General features: G+C 47.4%; 1 protein-coding gene across 1 annotated transcript in view; it reads right to left on the bottom strand.

Moving 5' to 3' along the window:
* LOC123368698 (NACHT, LRR and PYD domains-containing protein 3-like) overlaps positions 1-24,779 on the bottom strand; it is a 66,377-nt gene that overhangs the window by 26,647 nt on the left and 14,951 nt on the right. The window contains exons 6-9 of the mRNA XM_045013734.1: positions 23,642-23,812; positions 19,839-20,012; positions 9,300-9,470; positions 6,878-7,048 (exon numbers count right to left, since the gene is read on the bottom strand). Coding sequence (XP_044869669.1) covers positions 6,878-7,048; positions 9,300-9,470; positions 19,839-20,012; positions 23,642-23,812 — 687 coding nt within the window. The remainder of the gene's footprint in view (positions 1-6,877; positions 7,049-9,299; positions 9,471-19,838; positions 20,013-23,641; positions 23,813-24,779) is intronic.

Below are 24,779 nucleotides of genomic sequence, written 5' to 3' on the forward strand. Positions count from 1 at the left end.
GCTGGTTGTGGAAAAATAGAGACAGAGGCAAACCAAAGGCAATACAAGTTCAGAATTGAAATTACATTTGCAAAGCTTAACTTTCCAGTGAGATCCAGCAGTGTGCTTCTGCGACCCTTGTAGCTGGTGTGGCTTGGTGACACTGAAAAAGCCACAGGCAGCTGACCTGAACTGGAATCTCTGAAAGAGACGCCGCAGGAGATTCCAGGGTGTAAAAGAACAGCCATCCCAAGAGCAGAAGTATGTTGGAAATTCTGAACAAGCTGTATACAGGATATTCTCCCGTCCACCTATTCCCCCTTCTCTGACCGTTATACACAGACGTGGCCAGTCTGGACATGTGTGAGTATTAAAGTGGCTTAAGTCTTGGAGCATTCATATTTTTCCCGAGTGATGTGGGAGCGTTCCCAACACTCTCCATTGTTGTTTTATTATTTTTAATGAAGCTTTCAAATTTGGTTATATGGTGTGTTTTCTTCCCCCAACCTCCTGCAGTGTCATCCTGATCACCTGACATGAGGGATAAATTGGTAACAGAAATTTGTCACAGTTTGGTGAGCAATTGAGAATGGGGGAGCCCTGCAGAATTTACACCATCTATCTGTTTTACCCTTGTTATTTTATGTTTGCTTTGTTTGGTACTGTTGGTGTTATATGTTAAGAATTGCATGATTAAAGGTGAGCCCTAACAGAATAAGGAAACACTATCTGGTTTTGGTGCACTATCTGGTTCTGGTTCTGTTCTGTTTAACCGGTTACTGTTGTTTTTCTGCTCTGTTCATTTGGGCGTTAGGTGTGTGGGCGGAACTGAACTTCTCGTTCGTAATTCCTCAGGGTGTAAGCCATGTGTGCGATGAAGCTCTGAGGTTGTATTGAGATCCTTCTGTCCCACCCCCTGTAACGGACAATGTAATAGAAGTAAAAAAAAATCTGGCTTAGACTGTAATTCTCTCTGCTTTCTGTGTAATTTTCTTTTCTGTTTAAGTGTCAGCAGACAAATTGGTGGGTCTCTGGGTAGACCCCCTAAAGGGGTTTGGATTATATGTTAAGTAAATGGCCTTTACCCAATGGCCATGTATTTTTGCCCAGGTGGCAAGCCTTACTAGGGAGGATTCGAATAGCCTTGTGAGTAAGAATGTTCTAGGGAAAAGACAAGAAGGGTGGGGGCTAGTTGAGAAGCCCACCCTCCTAGCTAAACTGGTAGTGGAACAAGCTAGTACCCATGGAAGGGACGGTTCAGCGAGAAAAACAGGATCGGGCCCAGGCGGGCAGGCAACAGACAAAGAGATTGGAAAACAGGTTGGAAACTTTTGAGGGTGTAGTGGAAGGAAGGAGTAAGTGAGTATAAGCATGAGGATTTCGAATACTCAGGAGGATATTTGGAATGGTGATTTGAATTGGTAAGTGGCTGTTGGAAGACAAAGCAAGTGATTTAAAGGAAAGTGAAAAGTTGACTCTGTAGTTGCTGGAGGGAACAGCAGTTGAACTTTGTAAAAATGCTAAAGAGAAAAGTTTTTGGTGTCTTTAAAATGTTTGTAAATAAATTCAGGCAAAGAAATTATTAGATTGCTATCATTTGGCTATGAACAATTTTGTTAAATTAGTTGAAGAATGTATACAGTGCTATGTAATGAAAATTGTATTAGGCTCTGAGGGCACTGTAAGTGGTGATGTTTTCTTTCAGTGTTTAAAAGCAAAAGTTATAAGTAAAAAGCAAGCCAGAAAGCATCTGTGTTAATGCAAATTATCTAACTGATAAGGTAGGAGCCACTGAAACCTGGGCTGCCTATGAAACACATAGGAGAAAATATGGGGTAATTCCCCTGTTTTGCCTGAAATCAACAAGGGTATTTGTATATTTTAAGTAATTGACTGCCCAGAAGGGGTAGACCTCTGTTTTTGTCTTTCAGATAATCAAAAGAAAACTAATGCCAGCTGAACAGCATTCAACGTACCATGCATTTACTGACAGAGTAAAAATTATGTTGTGTGTTCTATGTTCTGTCTTGTGGTGTTTGTCTCATGGCCACAATTGTTGTGTTTAATATTTTCATGGGATGGTCTGATTTGAAATCTAGCGGAAGTGTTGGATTGAAATGCAGATACTTGTTTTGTTCAACTTAGAATACAAAGTGTTTGGATACATCAGACAAATGTGATATACTAAAAGTCTAATACATTTTCTTAAGTAAGAGAAAGAAACTACACTGGCCAAATCTTTTAATTACAAATTGTTGTTAAAATTTGCATACCGACGGTCTTTGGAAGCAAAGACATGAAAAGTTAACCCACTCCCCATATTGTACATGGGATCTTCTGGCTACCTCAGATTTCTAGCCAGAGGGCTGGGGATGGTAGGAAGCTATTGCTGTTGTTCAATGTACCGCTCACAAGACCCCTCATGATGAAGTTACCCGTGGAAATGCTTTGGCAGACTCTGCAGCCAAAGCAGCGGCCCTTTCCATACCTCAGGCTGAACATACTTGTGTCCTAATTGAGCAGCCTTCACTAGCCTCCCTTGAGGATCTGGCTAAGATCCAGGAGGCTGCATCAAGAACCAAGAAACACTCTTGGAGTGCTGCTGGATGCATTTTACATACTGATCATCTTTGGTGTGCCCCGGATGGTCGCCAGGTGGCACCGAAGATGTTACTGCCTTATCTTGCTCGCATATACCATGGAATGGCACACGTGAGCAAAGGGGGGATGGTTGCTGCAGTTAACATAGATTGGTGTGCACCGAGTTTCCCTTCTGTAGCACATTCCTACTGTCAACACCATGTGATTTGTCAACAGCACAACATTGGTAAAGCTGTTAAAGCAACGGGCAGCCCACCCTCCTCCTTGGGGACCTTTTGTAAATATTCAGATTGATTTTATTCAAATGTCTAAATGTTGTGGTTATGAATATGTATTAGTTTTAGTTGATGTATTTACCAATTAGGTTGAAGCTTTTCCTTGCAGGAAAGCAGATGCCAGGACTGTTGTGAAACTTCTGCTTAAAAAATTTTATACACGTTTTGGCATCCCTGTGAGTATCAACAGTGATCGTGGAACTCATTTTACTGGACAGATTGTAAAGGAGTTATGTGCAGCTCACTGCCCTCACCACCCACAGTCTGCTGGGACATTGGAACGCCAGAACCGGATTTTAAAGAATAAACTGGCCAAGATTTGTGCTGAGACAAACTTAAAGTGGCCAGATGCCCTTCCTTTGGCACTGTTGAGTATGAGAGCCATTCCCAATCGAAAGACTGGACTCAGCCCTCATGAAATTTTGACAGGACGCCCAATGCGACTACCAGCTGCACCCCCACTAACCCTAGCTCAGATGGATATTCATTTGATGGATGACATAATGCTTAAGTATTGTCAGGCACTAATGAAATGTGTTAAGTCTTTTTATACACAGGTGAAGGAAGCACTACCGAAGGATCCTGTGCAACCTTGCCACTCGTTGGAACCAGGAGACTGGGTCTACATAAAGATCCATCAACGAAAGACTGCTTTGGCTCCATGCTGGAAAGGCCCTTAAGTCCTGCTGACTACCAACACCGCTGTGAAGTGCCAAAGACTGACTGCCTGGACCCATGATTCTCACTGCAAAAAGACCCCTCCACCTCAGGAGAATTCTCCTACTGATGATTAGCCTATTTCTCCTTCTAGTTCTACTGTGCTTCTGGACAGCAGGGAAAAAGGACAAGGTGACGTGCTAGCAACCTCTCCCTTGTCCACTGACAGACCTACTGTGCCTTTGAACTTTTCTAGAAAAAGCAAAATCATTACAGGGTGATGTCCTGGTAATCTCCCCTGTAGGATGCTGAACCATGACTGCTTCGGGAAAGAAGAAGAAACACCCACTCCACTGACATTGCCAAAATCCAGGCTTTCCTGAATGACCAGCTGATGGCCATTCCGAGTGATCTTGAGCACCAGACTTGGCCCACTGCCCTTACAGCAACATCAGGATTACCATCTGATCTATGGTCATGGAAACATACTTGGACACTTTCTGGATGGAAGTGTGGACATTTACAGTGCTCCTTCCAAGCATATGGACCGGTTAGGGGGGTGTGGGCTCCCACATACTGAATCCTGCCGGCTCCATGGGAAGAATGCATGTGGAACTGAATTATTTACCGAGACATCTGGGAAATTAGACCACCTGGTATACCTAACTAATTTATAGACAGTACCCCTAGAATAACACCTGGCATTTTGGATAAAAATAGAGAGTCAATGGACATTTTGGCCGTTAGAACCACCACAGCTCAGTGTATCTATAAACTGAAGCCAGGGGAAGTTGTCACTGTTTATGACAATATTTGCTGAGAGGGTGGAGGTCAAGGAACTACCCTGATGGGACACCCACTTTTTCAAGCTAATGATAGCTGTGTGTACGTTAAAGCCACCACATTGCAAGATATACATATTAATCTTACCACTGCTGCAGGCAATCATATCATTTACTGGCCTGCAGATGGAATATTGCAAGTAGCTCTTAGATTTCAGGTATATTTTAATTGGACTAGAGTAGTGCCTGATCGGTTTCAAAATTTGCTTTCATTGTTACCAGAGGTTCAAAGAATCTCTGAATTGCAAGGGCAAATTCACATGCTTCAGAATATATATCAAGCTGAAAAGAATGCCTTTCATACAGCTTATAGAGTGTCTACTTTATGTACTAAGTATGATGTCTTGTGCTTTGTAACCAAAATTGTACTACAGCCCCATTATATTATTCCTATGGGAATGTTATTGTCTGTAGTGTTGTTAGTTAGCTTAGGATTATGTTATTGTTGTTGTTGTAAAAAAAAACGTAATAATAGCAATACCTTTCATGTTCATGCTAATCATGCATTGTCATTACATCCAATCAAAACCCCTAAGGTTGAAACATCTGATGTAGAATCTGAAATCCACGAATTAATGCAAATGGAGATTTGAAAATATTTGTTGTACTAGAAGTACAAAAGGGGGGAGTGTGGAAGCAGGGAAAGAATTAATAAGGATTTGAAGGGGATCTTAATGCATGTCAGTCAGTTAGCAAGGGTTAGCCCAGCTGTAACCCTAATGATGTGAGACTTCTAGAAGCAAGGATAGTGTGAGGCAGAGGGAAAGAACTGTGTAAAAAGTTATTACGACCTTGTAACTGATAACCAAATATGCAGCCTGGTGTCTTCTAGGAGTAGGAAAACAAGATAGCAGAATGGCTTATGTATAAACAAAATGAAGTTGTTGCTCTTTATTGTCTGTATTATTGCTAGTTATTGTCTGTAACAAAAGTATAAAGGCTTGCTGTAATTGTTTACCAGTTGAGAGACCTGTCCGGGACTGGGGCGACCCTGTGTCCTATGGCACTCTCTCCCTCCATTGTAATTACTGGAGAAATAATAAAGTATTTGATTTTGCTGCACCCAAACGAAAAAGCGAGAACAGAGTTTTTCTCCGACAAGAATTTGACCCATATAGCCTCCTAAAGTAAAACTAACTACCAAGATTTATCTAAGAATGGCATATTATTACGGGAAATAGTAAATAATAGGCAGTGGCTATTCATGTAATGGCATGTTAATAATATATGTTTTAGCAAAGTGACTATGCAGAAAACAGATGTATAACTTTGGGCATAAATGGTTTTAATAAAACAATACAAATTACAAGTATTGTTAATACTGGCAATAAGAAACTAAAGATGGCACAACCGTAGGGGCTGAAAAAGTTAATAGCACCCTACTTATTGTTTTGAATAATCACATTTTAGACTTCCTAGTGTTTTTCATCTAAGTGATAGTCATTAGCTGCTGCACAGAGAATTTTCTCTATTTGCATCAAAGCCATGAGATATTGTTTTTAAAAATTCTCTGGTCCCATTGGTTTATGCAACTTCTGTACTTCATTTAATACACCCATTTTTCCAGCTTGACAGGCAGAAAAAAAGACTGTTGATAAAAACAGCCTTCCCAGCTGTGAGCCTAAACTACAGCTCCATGATTACTGCAAAGGACCTTGCTTTTTTTCCATTGCAGGCTTATATCCCATATGCACATGACTGCAAATAATTGCTGCTGCAAAAACTCTGCATAACTTCCCAGAAATTCCCTTTTTGCTACCTGAATGGTATGAATAGTTCACATCCTAAACTGCAAGGCACTTCGGGAAAGGTCCTTGTCTTGTCTCTCTGAAAAGCACCATAAATACTTATAGCACCATAAGACCATAAAAACGGCCATACCAGGTCGACCAATGATTCATCCAGCCCAGTATCCTGTCTACCGACAGTGGCTGGTGCCAGATGCTTCAGAGGGAATGAATAGAACAGGGCAATTACTGAGTGATCTATCCTCAGCTTCTGGCCAACAGAGGCTAGGAACACCCAAAACATGGGGGTACATCCCTGACCATCCGTGTCGTGCCCAGAGTTCCCAGGGAGCCTCTGGCTGCCTGGCCCTTTGGAAGTTTCACCTGCTTTTCACCACCCCAGTTCCCCAGGAGTTCTCTTGGCTGTGCTTCAAGAGGTGTTTGAGGATGCAAGGGAGCAAGAGTGGAGCAACTGGTGGAGGGAGCCCTTGGAGACCCACCTTCCCACTGCACACTGAGGGGACTTGGCTGTGGCAGGCAGATCCCATGCACCCAGCTGCTGAGGGACGAGGGGGCAATGCCCCTGCACACACATCCCAATCTCCACCTGTGGCTGGCCCAACTAGCCCCCACTGCACCCCATTTTCTGCAGGCTTTGCACCCTGGGCAGCTGCCCACTTGCCCCACCCTGGTTCAGCCAGAGAATAGCAGGTGCAGGTGCGGTAACTCTTCCTGTTGGATTTACAGTGCTACCGTACTAACCACCACAAACTAAAGGAGACCCGCTGGTACTCACTTTATTTTCTGCAGTTTGCAGTTTGGATGTTTCAGTGCCTCACACAGCAGCTGCACCCCGGAATCTTCCAGTCTGTTATCCTGGAGGTTCAGCTCTACCAGGGTCTGGCTGGTGCTAAGAGCAGAGGAGAGATCCCCACAACAAGCAGCCGTGAGTCTGCACAACCTCAACCTGCATGAAATTATGACAGAGTTAAAAAATAGAATAAATAAATAAAAGCTACTTTCCTCTCTGTTTCCCTCACAGATGTCTCTGTGCATCTAGAAAGATTCTATATTCTGAGAAAGCAAGGAGAGCTCACGGTACTCTGACAATAGGCAGCGGGAATATAAAGGTAAAAGGCCCCTTGTGTGGATTTCTTCCACGCACACCTGCTGGGGAGGGTTCAGCTCTCATTTACTCTAGTGCAGTGTTCTTCATTGCAAGGCCCATGAGCCAGTGGCGGCTCCCATTGAGCCTAAGTGTGGCTCCCTGTCGATCGTGATCTCCAGTGGTGTAGCAGGGCTGCCACTAAGGCAAGCTCCCTGCCTGCCCCAGCCCCACACTGCTCCTGGAAGCTTTCACAAGAGTTCACCTCCCATCCGGGGGAGCGGGCAGAGCATGCAAAAGAAATGTCGAGCAATGCCTTCACTGATGCCCCTGCAACTGGACATAGCTGCCGCCTTTCACTCTGCATCACAGCCTGCTGCTGCACTGTCATTCACTGCGCCACTGCCATTCGCGTTCCCGCCACCACACTGTCATCTGCAGTCACCTCCTGCTGCCCCAGCCTCTCCACTGTGACCTCTGTGAGTTGGTCTCTTGAGGTTTCACCCAACTCCCGGTGATTTCAGCTCTCAGTGGGGGAACCTCAGGCTGGGCAGTCTTTCACAGAAATGCTGCCCCACAGCTTAGCACTTACACCCAATATGTCAGCTCTAGCAATCACTTAGCAAAACAAGAGACTTTCAATGGAGCCTAATTAACGATCTTTAAACAGGGGAGAGGGGCAGGTCAAATGTTGCCTTATGACCCTTTGGCAGAGCCCACGCCTCCAGACACGAACACTTGCCCCTGGCCCAGCCTCTCACTCTCCACTGGAATTTGGCACCCAAGCCCCCTGCTTAGCGAGTTCAGTTCAGTTGAGGGTGATCCCCTCATTCAGGCAGGCTAAGGACAGTTCTGCTGCCCTTCACTCATACAATAAGGATAACAACATTTCTTTGCCCCAGCATTCCATATGAAAGTGATTTGTAACCCAACACCAGCCAAAGCTGATCACTTGGGCAGCACAGCTCTGGCTGCTAGATACCTCGGCAGAATATGAGTGTTCATGTAAAAACATTCTGATCCTAAAGCCTCTCCCACACTGGTTCATCATTAGCTGTCAGGGTATAGCCCATTCAAACCTTGCTTACATTTAGGACTAGCAGGGATAGATGGGGAGAGAAGCCACTCAGCTTCCAAGCAGAGTATCTGAAGTTCTTGGCTGAGAATGGAGGTCCCTGCATTAGGGGTAGGTGGCTTTAACCCCAAACCTCCAATGATGGATAGCAACTGCATCAGAAGGAGGCCGATTTTGTAATTCACTCTGCAGTTTTCAATACTTATAGCACCATAAAACTGGAACTCAGTTTTCAAGAGAGCACAGCATTCATCCTGCAGGTCGTCTGAAGCACTGGGCAGAAGCATCCCAATGGAGCTGCTGGGAGCTGAGCTCATTTGAAAATCTGACCCCAAGTCAACAGAGTCCCCCAGAATCTCACAGGTGTTGGGTGAGGCTTTTGTCTTGGAAACAGAAGAAATTAGCAGAAATGTATTGAAACAGAAAAGGGAAGAGCCAGAGCTTTCCCCAAAGGGTTTAGAGTTTTTTATAATGAATCCAATATTTGCATCTGCCCTGTTTGTAACCAAATACCCATTCCCAATTGAGTGTATCAGCTCAGAAAGGAAGATTCAGAATCCTCAGAGTTCTGAGGCCTCCTTGGCTTTTATTGTTTTTTTTACAGAAAGGTGAAGGTGTCAAAAGTCATTAAAACAATCTATAAAACATATTGGAATAGTAAGAGTAAACTCTTTTTAATGAATGAATTTTATTATGAGTTGGAGTTTTTTGAGAGACTAGCAGGCACCGTGCAGATATCTTGCACACCAGAGCCAATAATATTTTTAAACAAACTCTTAATAAAATGTGTTATGTATTTAGTGCCCAAGAGACTGTGGAGCCGTCTGGCGTGGGCCCACCTTGATTTAAAGTTTCCATTCTCCAAAGAGGGCAGACTGGGTGCATGCTGTGAGCTATCGGTGGGGATTCTAGAGAGACACTGAACTCAGTTTCTCCATGAAGCTGCAAGGAGTAAACATCAGAGATCAGCCATACATCCTGCCCCGCACTTTATGGAAAGTACACCTGGAAATACTAAGGAAGCCAAACATTGCTTACCCTAGTCTCTGCAGTCTGCAGTTTGGATGTTTCAGTGCCTCACAGAGAAGCTGCACTCCAGCTTCTTCCAGTTCATTAGTGCCCACGTCCAGCTCTATCAGTCTCTGGCTGGTTTTGAGAACAGCAGCAAGATCCTTACAGCTAACGTGTGTGATATAGCAATAATTTAACCTGCAGGACATAAATGCAGAGAAGTGAGATAAGTGCCTGAAAGGAACAGTTGTGACAAGCCCAACAGGCAACCCTGACCACCAGCCCTTCTGCCTGACCAATCAGCATTGAGGCTGGCCCAGACATTTCAAGCCCCAAATCTCTGCCATTGACTAATGAGAAATAAAAGGTAGCCACCAGACTTCCTCCCAAACCACCATCCCAGCCCTTTCCACTGGCCAACCAGAACTCAGGATGGGAACAAGGTCCCTTAAGTCCTGCTCACTCGGCTCTTGACCAATCTGGCTGGACTTGGCACTGATCAGCCCCGGAATGGTGCAACCCAAATTAGAGCAGGCCCATCACTACAGGGAGGCTTTAGGGGGAGCCCCCTCCCCAGGCAGCTCGGCCAGGCTTAGAGCAGGAGCTGGAAGATTCTGCTCCTCCATGCTCCTGGCACTAGCTCTGCATCTCCCCAGCCTGGGACAGTGAGGGTTGCACATGAGGCAAGAGGGGGTGCAGCTCAGCACCCTCATCTTAAAATTGCTTATATCAGACCACGCTGCATTTGACTTTGTGCCTGCCTTATATCGCCATTTTTATTCCCACTGAGAGCTGAAGGGAATATTTGACATAATGGCAGCTCCTAAGAAAGCGAAGCTAGATGTCCGATCATTTCAGCCTGCTTGGACAGACATATTTGGATTTATTGAAAAGAAGGACCGTGCTATTTGTGCTTTCTGTTATGAAAGTGTTGTTTGTCACACATCAAGTGTTCGACAACATTTTGAAACGAAGCACGAGAAAACCTTTCTTGACGAAGCAGACAAGACTGAATCAGTCAAAAAGGCAGTAGAAGCCTATAAGAAGCAAAGCAGTGTTTTTAAAAGCTTAAGTGTAAGTAAAAATCAAGCTACAGAAGGAAATTACAAGATTGCACAGTGCACTGCAAAAAACGGAAAGCCGTTTACAGATGGGGAATATATAAAAGAAGTTTTTCTCAGCAGTTCAGAGATTTTGTTCAATGATTTGCCAAATAAAGATACAATCATATCTAGAATAAAAGAACTGCCCATCTCTGCCAGAACAGTTGAGAGATGCATAAGTGAAATGGCAGAAAATATTAAAGAAAAGCAGACGACTGCATTGAAAGACACAGCAGTGCTTAGTGTTGCAGTTGATGAGAGTGTGGATACAAACGACGTTCCACGTTTGGCAGCTGTTGCAAGATATTGTGCTTCTGATGAAATCCAAGAGGAACTTTGTTGCCTAAAACCCCTGCATGGCACAACAAAGGGGGAAGATATACTGGAAAGTTTTGTAAACCATTTTGAAGAACAAGGAGTTGACATCAGAAAAATATTTTGTATGACAACAAATGGTGCTTCTGCCATGGTCAGAAAACAGAAGGGATTTTTAAAGTTACTTGAAGATCAAATTGGCCATCCGACAGTCAAATTTCAAACCTGTATGCTAAAATTTCTAATTCAGAGCTTAATAATGTGATAAATACAGTGGTGTGAATTGTGAATTTCCTTGTTGCTCGATCTGCTTTGACTCGCAGACAATTTCAAGCACTACTAGAAGAGATGGACAGTGCTTATAAACGACATCCCACTTCACAGCAACATTTAGTGGCTAAGTCTTTTGGTGCACTTTGTAAACTGTTTTGATGCAATCAAGGTCTTTTTGTCGGAAAAAGAACAAAACTACCCCAAACTGGATGATGACAAATGGCTGTGTAAGCTCATGTTTCTAACTGATATCACCGCTCACCTAAAGAAACTCAACCTCTGTCTCCAGGGTGCAGGGCAAACAGTTCTGGATCTTTATGAAGCCTGGAAAGCATTTGTTGTGAAACTAGCAGTTTTTTCCAGGGATATTGAAACTTCTACTTTCTGCTACTTCCAACTCATAAAAGAGTTAGGGCTGGTCCACACTAAGAAGCGGGGTCGAACTAGGGTACGCAAATTCAGCTACGTGAATAGCGTAGCTGAATTCGAAGTACCCTAGTTCGAACTACTCACCCGTCCAGACGCCGCGGAATCGAAGTCCGCGGCTCCAAGGTCGACTCCGCCACCGCCGTTTGCAGTGGTGGAGTACCGGAGTCGACCGGAGCGCGCGGGGAGTTCGAACTATCGCGTCCAGATTAGATGCGATAGTTCGAACTCCGAGAAGTCGAACTCACCGTGTCGACCCGGCTGGTAAGTGTAGACTAGCCCTTAGACACATTGCACTGTCAATGTCGATGAGATTGGAAAGTACATGCAAAAACTAGAATCAGAATTTTCTGACAGATTTCAAGATTTCCAGCAATTTGGCCCAATGCTTTCTTTTCTAATTAAACCTGAAAAGTTCAACGAAAGCTACTTGGATTTGTCTGTATTTCAGTAGATGGGTGCTGAAGATTTCGAAATGCAACTCATTCAGTTAAATAGCTCAGAATTGTGGACATCAAAGTTTGTGGATCTGTGGAGCGCACTTGAAGCTACCAAGAGAGATCATGGCACCTCTATTCTGACCTGCTGGACATCCCTGCCAGTGAAATTTAACTGTTTGAAGAAAATTGTGTTTGCAATGCTTTCAGCATTTGAATCCACATACGTGTGTGAACAGGTATTTTCAGACATGAAATCTGTCTTCTGTTCCTCTTGGAGCCAGTTAACAACTGATCACTCAGAAGCCTGTGTGCAGCTTAAAGTATCCAAATACGTGCCAGATATTGGAAAATTCAGCAAGGAAAAGCAGGGGCAAGGATCACACTAAACTGATAAGATCTGCATTTTAATTTAATTTTAAATAAAGCTTCTGAAACATTTTGAAAACCTTGTTTACTTTACATATAACAGTAGTTTGGTTATATAATATATAGACTTATAGAGAGAGCTTCTGAAAAACGTTAAAATGTGTTACTGGCACACAAAGCCTTAAATTAGTGTATAAATCAGGAGTCGACAACCTTTCAGAAGTGGTGTGCCGAGTCATTTATTCGCTCTAATTTAAGGTTTTGCGTGCCATAATACATTTTAATGTTTTTTAGAAGGTGTCTCTCTACAAGTCTATATATTATATAACTAAATTTGTAAAATAAACAAAGTTTTCAAAATGTTTAAGAAGCTTCAATTAAATTAAAATGTTGATCTTACGCCGCCAGCCTGCTCAGCTCGCTGCTGGTCTGGGGTTCTGTTCACCTAGACTGGCAGCAGGCTGAGGGGGCCTGCGGCCGGGACCCCAGTGGAAAGGGTCCAGCTCAGCCCACTGCTGCTCAGGGGTTCCATCTGCCGGCTCCTGCCAGCCAGGATCCCGGCTGCTGGACCCGCTCACCCTGCTGCCGGTCTGGGGTCCCGGCCCTGCCCACATACAGTGGGTACCTACCTTCTCCCTGGTTCTTGCCTATTCTCTTCCTCTCTCTGCACTGAGCTGAGGGTGAGAGTGCACTGAGAACAGGGCTGGGGGTGAAGGGTCTGGCCAGGAGCTAGAATGAGGGAGGGGGCTCAGGGTTGGGGCAGGAGGTTTGGGTGTGGGGGCACTTACCTGGGCAGCTCCCATTTGGTGTGAGGGGTGCAGGTTGGAATGTGGGAGGGGGTGCAGGAGCTCCCGTTGGGTGTTCAGGGTGGGAATCTGGGGGGTGCAGGGAATCTGGTGGGCTGGGGATGTGTGGGGTGAGTCAGGGCAGAGGGCTGGGGGCATGTGAGGGGGGTGCAGGTGTCAGGGCAGGGGGGGCTGGGTATGTGTGGGAGTGCCAGAGTCAGGGCTGGGGTTGTGGGCGGGGGGGTGAAGGAGTCAACAGAGGGCTGGGTGTGTATGAGGGAGGTACAGGGCTCAGGGCAGGGGCCTGGCAGGGTGTGGGGGATCAGGGCGTGGGGGATCAGGGCTCAGGACAGAGGGCTGGGTGATTGCCCCCCTCAGAACCCGCAATCTTCCCACTCCTTGTCCCCTGGCTACACCCTCCTTGGACCCTTGCCCCTAACTGCCCCCCAGGACCCTATCCCCTATTTAAGCCTCCCTGTTCCTTGTCCCCGACTGCCCCCCTAGGCACCTACCCCTACCTGTCCCCTGACTGCCCCAACCCTTATCCACACCCCCACCCCCAGACAGACCCCTAGGACTCCCATGCCTATCCAACCGCCCCCTGACAGGACCCCCAGAACTCTGGACCCATACAACCCCCCCTGCTCCCTGCCTGCCCCAACCCCTCTCCACACTCCTGCCTCCTGACAGCCCCCCGTCAGAACTCCCAACTCATCCAACCCCCCCAGCTCCTTGTCCCCTGACCACCCCCTCCAGAGACCTCCCCCACCCTAACTGCCCCCCAGGACCTTCCTTGCTCCCTGTCCCCTGACTGCCCTGACCCCTATACAGCCCCCGCCCCCTGACAGACCCTGGGGCTCCAATGCCCCATCCACCCCCCCCCCGCTCCCTGACTGCCCCCTCCAGAGACCCCCACCCCAACCACCCCCTCGGGATCCCACCCCCCCATCCAACCCACCCTGCTCCCTGTCCCCTGACCATCCCCACCCCTTATCCAACCCCCCCAGCCCCGGACCCCTTACCATAAGGCTCCAAGCAAAGGCAAATATTCTGCCCCATGGGAGCACATAGCCCCGCCCCTCAGAGCGCTGCGCATGTGGCAGCAGGGCTCTGGGTGAGCAGGAAGTCTCTCTCTCTCCTCGCAGAGCCAAACACTGCCCCGTGGGAGCGTGCAGCCCCGGCCCCCAGAGCACTGCGCGTGCATGGCAGCAGGGCTCCAGGGGAAGTGGAGGAAGGCAGGGGAGGGGCCAGCGGCTTGCTGCACTCAGCCAGACGCTCTGGCCTGGGAGCGGGGACACTGTGGCTTGCAGCGCCGGCAGGATTTTTAATGGCACATTGGGGTCCCAGCAGGCCCCAGTGTGCCATTAAAAATCGGCTCACGTGCTGTCTTTGGCACGCATGTCATAGGTTGCCGAGCCCTGGTATAAATGAAGACTCGGCACACCACTTCTGAAAGGTTGCCGACCCCTGGGTTAAGGTAAGAGAAAGCTGATTAGGGGAAAGAGGCCCTCAAAAAAACTCTTGTCTTGAAAATAGCCACAGGGCTGATTTAGTCTAAGTCAAGATTTTTTAGGTTGTTTAAGTGAGATCCACTCCCACTAAAATAATCATGTAACATCCAAATTTTACACTTCTTATAACTTTTTTTTTAAATACACACATACTTGGACTCAAATTATGGCTCTGATCCTACTATTATTCTCTCAGGATCAATAGTTGATAATTTCCACCACCCACTTCCCTTTTGGGTAAGCAATAATTGAAAAGCTATTCAGGGACTGGGGTAGAATTTATGGTGCAAATTTAGGTCATTTGATCAAGAGGTCCTCCCCCTGCATTATTAGTTTCTATTAATTTTCAAAGTACTCTGAAATCCACATACATAATGAGATTGTCTAGGATATTGGTAACCCTGGAGTAGATATAAAGTCTGGGACTCCCTGCTATTCCTCTTGCTGCCTCCAGCTAGTAGATTTGCTCCTCACAACCCATCAGTTTCCATCCTGCTTTCTTCCCATGGCCCTTCCAGCCCTACCAGGGGCATGGTGGGCCAGGAGGAGGGCAGAACTGGTAGCTGAAGTGGCAGATCATTTCCCTCCCACCGGTGCCCTCCAATCATGCCCCCTCACTAACACCTCTTCCTCAAGAAACAAGGGAAATTCAGGCCTGGTCTACACTACGTGTTTAAACCGGTTTTAGGAGCGTTAAATCAATTTAACGCCACACCCGTCCACACTAAGAGGCTCTATATCGATATAATGGGCTCTTTAAACCGGTTTCTGTACTCCTCCCCAACGAGAGGAGTAGCGCTAATATCGGTATTGCCATATCGGATTAGGGTTAGTGTGGCCGCAAATCGACGGTATTGGCCTCCGGGCGGTATCCCACAGTGCACCACTGACCGCTCTGGACAGCAATCAGAACTCGGATGCAGTGGCCAGGTAGACAGGAAAAGCCCCGCGAACTTTTGAATATCATTTCCTGTTTGCCCAGCGTGGAGCTCCGATCAGCACGAGTGGCGATGCAGTCTGAAATCAAAATCCAAAAAGAGCTCCAGCGTGGACCGTACGGATGTGATCGCTGTATGGGCAGGCAAATCTGTTCTATCAGAGCTCCGTTACAGAAGACGAAATTCCAAAGCATTTTTTAAAAATCTCCAGACAGAGGCCAAAGCAGGGACTCAGCATGCTGCTGCGTGACAAACGTAACGGAAAGCCAAAGAATCAAATGGACGCTCATGGAGGGAGGGAGGGGGGACTGAGGACTCAAGCTATCCCACAGTTCCTGCAGTCTCCGAAAAGTATTTGCATTCTTGGCTGAGCTCCCAATGGCTGTAGTGTCAAACACATTGTCCGCGGTGGTTCAGGGCATAGCTCGTCAATTTACCCCCCTCACCCACCCTCAGAAGTAAAAGGGAAAAAAATCCTCTCTTGACTCTTTTAAATGTCACCCTATGTTTACTGAATGCTGCTGATAGATGCGATGCTGCAGCCGTCAACAGCAGCATCCTCGCCCCCCCCCATGGGTGGCTGATGGTGCAATATGGCTGATATCTATCGTCATCATCAGCCTTGTGGTCGATGGTGCAGTACAAAAGGACTGGTATCTGTCCTCATCATCAGCCCGTGAGTGCTCCTGGCTGGCCTCCGGTGAGGTCGGCCGGGGGCGCCTGGGTAAAAAGCTCCTGATCATTCCCGGTAGATGGTGCAGTATGGCTGGTAACCATCTTCATCAACAGGGGGCTGAGCTCCATCAGCCCCTGCCCTTCATGTGTAAAGAAAAGATTCTGTTCTGCCTGGACTATCATAGCAGCGGGAAGCTGGGATCCTCTCCCCCACACTGCTTAATGTCCTGTCTGGACTATCATAGCAGCTGGAGGCTGCCTTCCCCTCATCTCTCACTAACAAGTCACTGTTTCTTATTCCTGCATTCTTTATTACTTCATCACACAAATGGGGGGACACTGAAACGGTAGTCCAGGAAGGCTGGGGGAGGAGGGAATCAACAGGTGGGGTTGTTGCAGGGGCACCCCCTGTGAATGGCATACAGCTCATCATTTCTGCGGGATCTGACACGGAGCGGCTGTGCTCTCTGATACACTGGTTCTCTAGTACACTTGCCCCATATTCTAGGCAGGACTGATTCTATTTTTAGATACCATAAAGGAGGGATTGACTCAGGGAGTCATTCCCATTTTTGTCTTTTGCGCCCCTGGCCGATCTCAGCCAGGGGCACCTATGACAGCAGCAGATGGTGCAGCACAAAAGGACTGGTAACTGTCATCTCATTGCCAATTTACAATGGCATGGTAGATGGTACAGTATGGCTGATAACCATCTCTGCTATCATGCAAAAGCAAATGAATGCTGCTGTGTAGCGCTGTTGAATTGCCTCTGTCAGCAGCATCTAGTACACATATGGTGACAGTGACAAGAGGCAAAACAGGCTCCATGGTTGCCATGATATGGCGTCTGCCAGGGCAATCCAGGGGAAAAGGGCGCAAAATGATTGTCTGCCGTTTCTTTCTCCGGGGAAGCAATGACTGACGACATTTACCCAGAACCACCCGCGACAATGATTTTTGCCCCATCAGGCACTGGGATCTCAACCCAGAATTCCAAGGGGCGGGGGAGACTGCGGGAACTATGGGATAGCTACGGAATAGCTACCCACAGTGCAATGCTCCAGAAATCGACGCTAGCCTCAGACCGTGGACGCACACCACCGATTTGATGTGCTTAGTGTGGCCGTGTGCACTCGATTTTATACAATCTGTTTTACTAAACCGGTTTATGTAAATTCGGAATAATCCCGTAGTGTAGACGTACCCTCACTGCCCAAAAACATGGTTAATGCAGGGCTTGTTTACACTACAGCACCTTTGCCAGTATAGCTCTGCCAGCTAGACTCACCCATGCTTAGTACCCTCTTCAACTTAAGAAGTGTGTTTCAGATTCCTGCTGGCACTGCCAGTCTGAAGTGCTTTCTCTGGCTTGCCAGACTGGGTTTATATCTGCTGGTGAACCACAGTGCCCCTCAGACTGCTTCCCAGGCTGGTGAACCACCTATGGAGCTTTAATTTTATACCAGTGTAACTCCACTAATTTCATTGGGGTTGCTCCTGATTTACACTGCTACAAGTCAGGCATAGGCACCAACTCCGTGGGTGCTCCAGGGCTCAAGCAACCATAGAAAAAAAAATAAAGAGAGTGGTCAGCATATTCTTTGCTCTCTCTACTGGGAGTCACCTAACAGCTGTTGGGGGTGTACTCAGCCAGGAGGTAGAGGAAAGTGGAGACTTCATTCCTTCTTCCCTGCTAGTACGCTGCCTCTCCAAAGCCTTCTCTGGCGGGGGGCCCCAGCGGTCTACTTGTCCCTTCCAATTTGGGGAGAAGAAAGTTACTTTTGAGGGGCAAGATAAATAAGACATACAGAGCCCCTAGCAAGGTGGGAGTGGGGAAATAGGGGGATGTGCAGAACCCATGACATGGGGGAAGGGCAGATTAGAAAGGCATGTAGAACCCCTGGCATGGTAGGGAGAATGGGGAACCCTTGTATAGGAGATGGGAGGGAAAGAAGGGAACACATGGAGCCCCCTGATATGGGGGAGGGGGATATGGAGAACACTGCTTTGATGAGAGGGAGAATGGGGCACTCTGGAATCAGGAGAGGGGATAGAGGGCATACTCAGACACCCTGGCAAGAGGGAAGGTGTAGCGGGGGGTTGTGGAAGTTCCTAAAATAGATGGGAATGGGAGTGTGACACCCGGAGTGGGGCAGGAAATGGAGGGATGCAAGGAGCCCCTGGGCATCTGCAATCAGCTCAGCTACAGAAGGTATTGGAGTGTGTGACACTCTAGTTATTAATATAACAAATCACACATTTTAAAACATAGATTTAAAATGAAAACCTGAAGGTAAAATTACGGGGGGGAACCCAATGTAGTCTAAAAATTGTTTGCGTTACACCTGTGAGGAATGAAAGCAGGGTGAGCACATGAAATAAAATACATTTCAACCGCTGCTTAAATTAAAAAGTTAAGTTAAATTAAAAAAGCTGGTTACTGTAGTTTTTCAGCCCTGGTTCCACAGGGCATGAATCTTTATTTAAGAATCAGACCCAAATTATTTGGATGTATAGAGCAAGCTGCAGGATCAAACTCAATCAACAAGATGTGCGTGCCATTAGCTATTCAAAACAAATTATTCTGTATTTAATCAGTAAAGCATAGGATCTACTTGTTCAACAAACAAATCCAGTTATTGCTACAGATCTGAAGGTCTCACTCCTCAGGAAGGGACAGGAAGTTGCACTGAGCAGGGGGAGCTGCAGCTCAATGGTGACGCCTCCTAAAGCAAGGGGGATGGAATTTGGAAAGTGGCTGTGATGGTGACTGCTCTGAGAAGGGAAATCATTGATAGATGTCTTCTTTCACTACATTATATATCTTACTTTGATTGCAGATTAGACAAGCCACCAGGAGCCGAGTGTATAATGGAGAGTGGCACCTTCTTGTCCTCAACAGGTAAGAGGCTAAAAATCACTGACAGACAGTGAGACTAAAAGGAGAATACAAACAGCTATGAGATGAGTCCTAGCCATGTAACTGGCAAAGCTTTGAGGTAGATGGGGACAGAAGCACCTCAGCCCTCCTGATGTTCTTGGGAAAGTACAGGGGACACTGTATTAGGGGTTGGTGGCTTTAACCCTAAACCTCCAATGATGGGCAACAACTGTTGCAAAAGGAAGCTGGTTTTGCAGCTCACTCTGCTGGTGTTATAGGGACAGATTTTCAAGAGAATTCCACATCCAACATACAGATCTTTTGAAACATGAGGCAGATGTGTCCTAGTGGGAGCTTCTGGGTCTTTTGAAAACCTGGCCCCAAATCTCCTGAGTTTCCCAGGATCTCACAGGTCGGGGTGGAATCTTGTGTTTGAAAGAAGAGGAGAGCAATGTATTAAAATAAAAAAAGGAAGATCCAGAGCTTTCCCCAAAGGGTTGGGGTTTTTTTGTTTTGTTTTGTTTTGTTTTTACAATGAGCCCAGCATTGGCACCTGCTTTTCCCTGCCCAGTTTGTAACGGTAAACATACATCCCCATTCCCAGCAAGCTGCCCTTCAAAGGGTGTTTCTCCAAACTGCTGATGTGTCTCAGCTGAAAGCAACTTTGGCCCCTGCCCTGGGAAATTCAAAGGCAGGAGCCAATATTGTGAACCATCAATGCTAGTGCTGGAGAGACACTGAAATCTCAGCTTTTCCAGGTAACTGCAGGGAGCAGCCACCAGCCACAGACCACATCAGGCACTTTACATAAAGGACATGTATAAATACACAGACGAAGTCAAATGTTACTTACTTCAGACTCTGTAATTTGCAGGTTGGATGCATCAGTCCCTCACACAACAACTGCACTCCGGGATCTCTCAGATAATGATTAAAACTCAGATCCAGCTCGGTCAGGCTCTGGCTGGTTCTGAGAGCAGCAGCAAGATCTGTACAGGCATCATCTGAGACTTTGCAGCTCGTCAAGCTACAGCAGAGAGAAATGCAGAGATGAGTGAGCCAGCATGAACAGGGCTTATAACAGATGTTCTGACAGGTGACTCTCTTCATGAAGAGGGACTGATGGGCAAACACAAATCCTGCCTTAGGCCCCCAATCTCTACCCCTTGATCAATGAGAAACCTGAGTTGGGTAGAACTTCCTTCTTAAGCCCTGTCACTTGCACTTCACCTTTGACCAGTTGCACTGAGAATGACTCAAACATCTGCCATTGATCAATGGTGAGGAATAAAATTTGGGGTAAGACTTCCTCCTGAGGCAAAGCCCCTAGCCCTTTCCATTGAGCCACCAGAGTTCAGGTTGGCCAGAAAGTTGTCCACCTAGAGACTGTTACCTTGATGTGGTGGGGTTGCTTGAATGTTGCCATGCCCCACAGAGCTAAAACAGAGGGAGTTTCATTCTCCTAGTAGAGTCACCCAAGCCAGACAGGCTGAAGGGTAGAGACCAGACAAAAAGCAGTTTCCTGGTCCTCCAAATTAATCAGGAGATTGACAACCTAACCCCATAAAACACTTTTGTTATAGAAACAGAACAACAAATAAGACACAAAATACAGATCCCTGGATCAGTGGTTAACCCTCCAATGGACAGCATGATGGATATCAACCAAACCCTGCTACAGTAAGATGTTGTTGCAATGAAAAAGTCACTGCTCTGGGTTCATTTGTAACTTTGGAATGTGTGAATTATTTGACAGATCAGAAAGTCAGCCCAAGTCAAAGAAGTGAAAAAAATTACAGTACAGTCCAGACATCTTTGGTATTAGTGAATGCAGGTGGCCAGGCATAGATATCAGCAAAAGGGAAAACAGAAACAAAAAGCACTTTGATTTATTCAGGGATCCCAGATGGAGGAAGAGAAGGAATTGCAAAGATCTTGAATGATGCAGCACAAACAGCCTTTTCGGACTGGGAACCTTGTAAATGGCAGCATTACACATGCAAGATTTCAGACGCATTATATGAAAATGGGCATCATTAAGTGCTGTGCCCCAACCTGTGAATGTGATGAAGATTAAGATCTTTTATAACATTCTAGAGGACTGCATCAGGAAAGTCCCACAGCCTGGGTGTGGAAAGATCTGAAGTCTAGAACCCAGGTCTGTAGGGCTCCAGGTGGCCAACGTATCCATGCCATCATCCAACAGTCATGATAGCATGCCCTGCAACAGAGGAAGTGCCTGTAGCTAACTCAGCCATGGGTGGTCAGGCCTAATGGAGGAAGCAAGAATTCACTCTACTGATTAGAGCTGGGTCCAGGATGGGCAAATCCAATACACAAGCCGCAGGTCAATACCAGAGGAATAGAAGCCAAATGCAAGAACCAAAGTCGTGAGCCAGAGGGGAAGCCAAGAATCAGCCTGAGAGAGACAGAAGCCAAATGCCAGAACTGGAGGATCAACCAGAATCATAAGCCAGAGGCAAAGCCAAGGATTGAAGCCAAAAGTCTGAAGCCAGAGGGGAGTAGGGGCTGGAGCAGTGCAAGAGCAGGAACTTGAACAAGGACAAGTCCAGCTGCAGGCATGGAACACATTCAGCAGCCACTAAGCTGCTGCGTGGGCTAGGCTTATACACAGGACTAAGCCAGCAGGCAGTAAGGGCCTGTGGCCACTCTGTCAGTTTCAAGGCAGTGCAGCTGGGTTCACTGGTTGCCTAGCAGGCCAGCAGCTGGTCCCCAGGGCTGTATTTAGCTCTCTGTCCTGGGGAGGGAACAGTGCAGGCATTGAGGAGGGGAAGCTGCAGCTCATTAACACCCTGAACAGCAGGGGAGCAGGATGAAAAGTGAATGCAGGGGTGGTTGCACAAAAGGAGGAGAAATAGCTAATAGATGGATCAGAGATGTGTGAAAGTAGAATGAATTATATTACAAAAATAGATAGGATTAAAGAAATGCTGTCTGTACCTTTAAGGAAAATCGCTGGAATGCTGGAGTCCAGGTGTCAGAAATACAGACATTAACATAGAACAATTGCACCGTTTAAGGGCAATTGGTGAAGCATTAGCCTTAGATGGATAGGAGTTAGTAAGGAAGTAGGATATGCATGCTATGCCCCAGGTGAATTTTGCTGTTTTTCTCTCTTTGTCCCTTTGTTTAATTCCCGCTCTTTTATCTGTATAAATAAGACTGTTTGGGTCTTGCATGGCCACTCACATTATCTGGGTGTTATTGGCGGAGCGCTGCGCTAATAAAAACAGAGTGGTCTGACAAATTGTGAGTCTTGATTCTAACTTTGACAGATGTCTTGGATTGTAGGTAATATTTTTTTTCCTTACTGCAAGGGTCATGATGGGTAGCAGTTCTTTCTTGCTCTCACATGCTTGGGATGGGCAGAAAGTATCACTGACAGAAACTCAACTCTTAGCCTTACCATGTACCTGCAGGCAGCTCAGCATACCCCTTCCACACCCAGGGCCGGTGCAACCACTAGGTGGACTAGGTGGCCACCTAGGGTGCCAAGTGGTTGGGGGTGCCAAAAAGCGGTGCCCCAAACATTTTTTTTTAAACAGCGGAGCACAAGGCTGTGCTCTAGAGGGGCTGCCCACGGTGCGACCAGTTCCTCCCCACACGGGAGCAGCCGGCAGCCGAGCGGGGAAGGGGAGGGTATAGAGCTAGCAGCTGTGCCTTCTTCCCTGCGCCGCAGGCCGAGTCGGGCTCCCCGCCACCCCCGGGGCTCTCAGCAGCAGCGGCAGCAGGCTCGGGCGCGGGGGGGCTGGCTGCCTGTGCCGCCGCTGAGAGCCCCGGGGGTGCGGGGAGCCCGGCTCGGCCGGTGGCGCAGAGAAGAAGGCGCTGCTGCACTCTGCTCTTCGGACAGAGAAGCTGGGTGTCTACTCTGCCTACCAGGTACCTAGCCAGGCCGCAGGGAGCCGCACGGGCCCGCGGAGTGCCGGGGGTGAGCAGGTCCAGTCCCTGGCCTGGGAAATGGTGTATGTGGGGGCAACCCTCCCCCAGCCAGCGCCACCCCCTCCAACACCCATCGACCAGCTACCTTCTCCCCTGTGCACCCCCCGCCCCAACAACCCACCCTGTCCTGCCACTTTTGCCTCTGGGCAACCTCCACCCAGCAACACCCCCCGCCCCAACCAGCCACGGCCACCTTCACCCCTGCATCAACCTCGGGACCCCCCACACACCTGCCATCTCCCTTCTGCCCACTCCTTCCTTGTACAAACCCCTTCCTGCCTCCTTCACTCCCCTGCAACAACTCCGGGCACAGACACCCCCCACCCGCTTGCAACAACCCCCTCCTCCCTTGTGCCACTCCCTCCCTGCAACGAGCCCCTTTTGCCTCTGTGCAATCTCTTCCCTGCCACTACACCTCCACCCCCTGCAACAATCCCATGCACCCCCCTCTCTGCCACCTTCACCCCCTGGAAGAGCCCCTGTACAACCCCCCTCTTTTCAGCCCCCCTGTGACCCCTGCACTTTGTGAACATCTGGGCCTCTGGGGGGAACTTGGCTGTAGGAAGTGGGGCCTGGACATCGGGGGAGGGGGGGCGCAAGGTGGAAGTTTCACCTAGGGCGCAAAATATTCTTGCACGAGCTCTGTCCACACCCCCTGTCGAGTTCTTCATATAAAGGAAATCTGTCAGTACTTACCTCAGTCTCTGCAGTTTGCAGTTTTGATGTTTCAGTCCCTCACACAGGAGCTGCACTCCTGTATCTCTCACTTCATTAGCAGTCAGGTCCAGGTCTGTCAGGAACTGGTTAGTGCTGAGAACAGAGGAGAGGTCCCCACAACAATTGGCTGTGAGTTTGCAAGACCTCAGGCTACAGGAAATAGATGCACAGATTAGAAAGTGAGCAGTTCTGTCTGTCTTTCCCTTGCTGTCAGGGGGTTTATAGAAACACTACTTTATCAAGATACAAAATATTAGTCCTGGGGCAATGGGTGCTGAGAATGTAAACACACGTCAGGTCAGATTCTCAGAATCACTCAGCATACTGCGTATGCACTGGATGCTGAGCTGTTATAAAAACTTCACCCTTAGGACAGTGGGTGGCTTCTGATCCACCTGCTTCTCTCATTTATTCTGTATTCAGCATGTACTGTTCAGGTTAATGCATGTCCTGATGCAGTTGCAATCCCCTAAGCACAGAAACAGTTCAGCCTCCCCTAAAGAGAAACTGTTTACAACAAACAAGGAGTAAGAGGAGGAGGTAAATGGGGGAGGGGGGAAAAGAAAGGGAGGTTACTGGGAAATAATGAAAATGGTGCTCCATTGGGGAGATATATTTTAATCACATGGATGGGGCAGTCTGTTTTCTGACTTGCTACATCATGTCTATTTAGGACTCAAAACTGAAATGCAATGGAGTTGGACAGCAAAGCAGGATCTGGGAGTAGACAGTGGTCTGGGAAAAGAGGACAAGAACCAGAAGCAGGAGTCCAGAGTATCAGCCAACCAGGGATTCCTCTAGTTGCTCAGACAACTTCTTGTGTCATTTCATGGCTTATGCAGAGCTCCTCAGCCAGTTGAGGATGCTGGATGTTTTTGCCAATTGGGAGCTTCAGGGGTGGGGCCCTCTGCAAGCTAGCACTTCACTCGTTCCCCTTTCTAATTACTCAGGTGAGCTACTGGGTGGCAGTTGTGTCCTAAGTATGATCTGGGGGCCTAGGTTCAAGGCCTGTATCCTCACACCTTCTATGGGTCATCTCGATTATCACTTGAAAAGTTTTTTTTCTCCTGCTGATGATAGCTCATCTCACTTGCTTGGCCGCTTACAGTTGGTATGG

This window comes from Mauremys mutica, chromosome 4 (assembly GCF_020497125.1).
Source record: "Mauremys mutica isolate MM-2020 ecotype Southern chromosome 4, ASM2049712v1, whole genome shotgun sequence".
Lineage (NCBI taxonomy): Eukaryota > Metazoa > Chordata > Testudines > Geoemydidae > Mauremys > Mauremys mutica.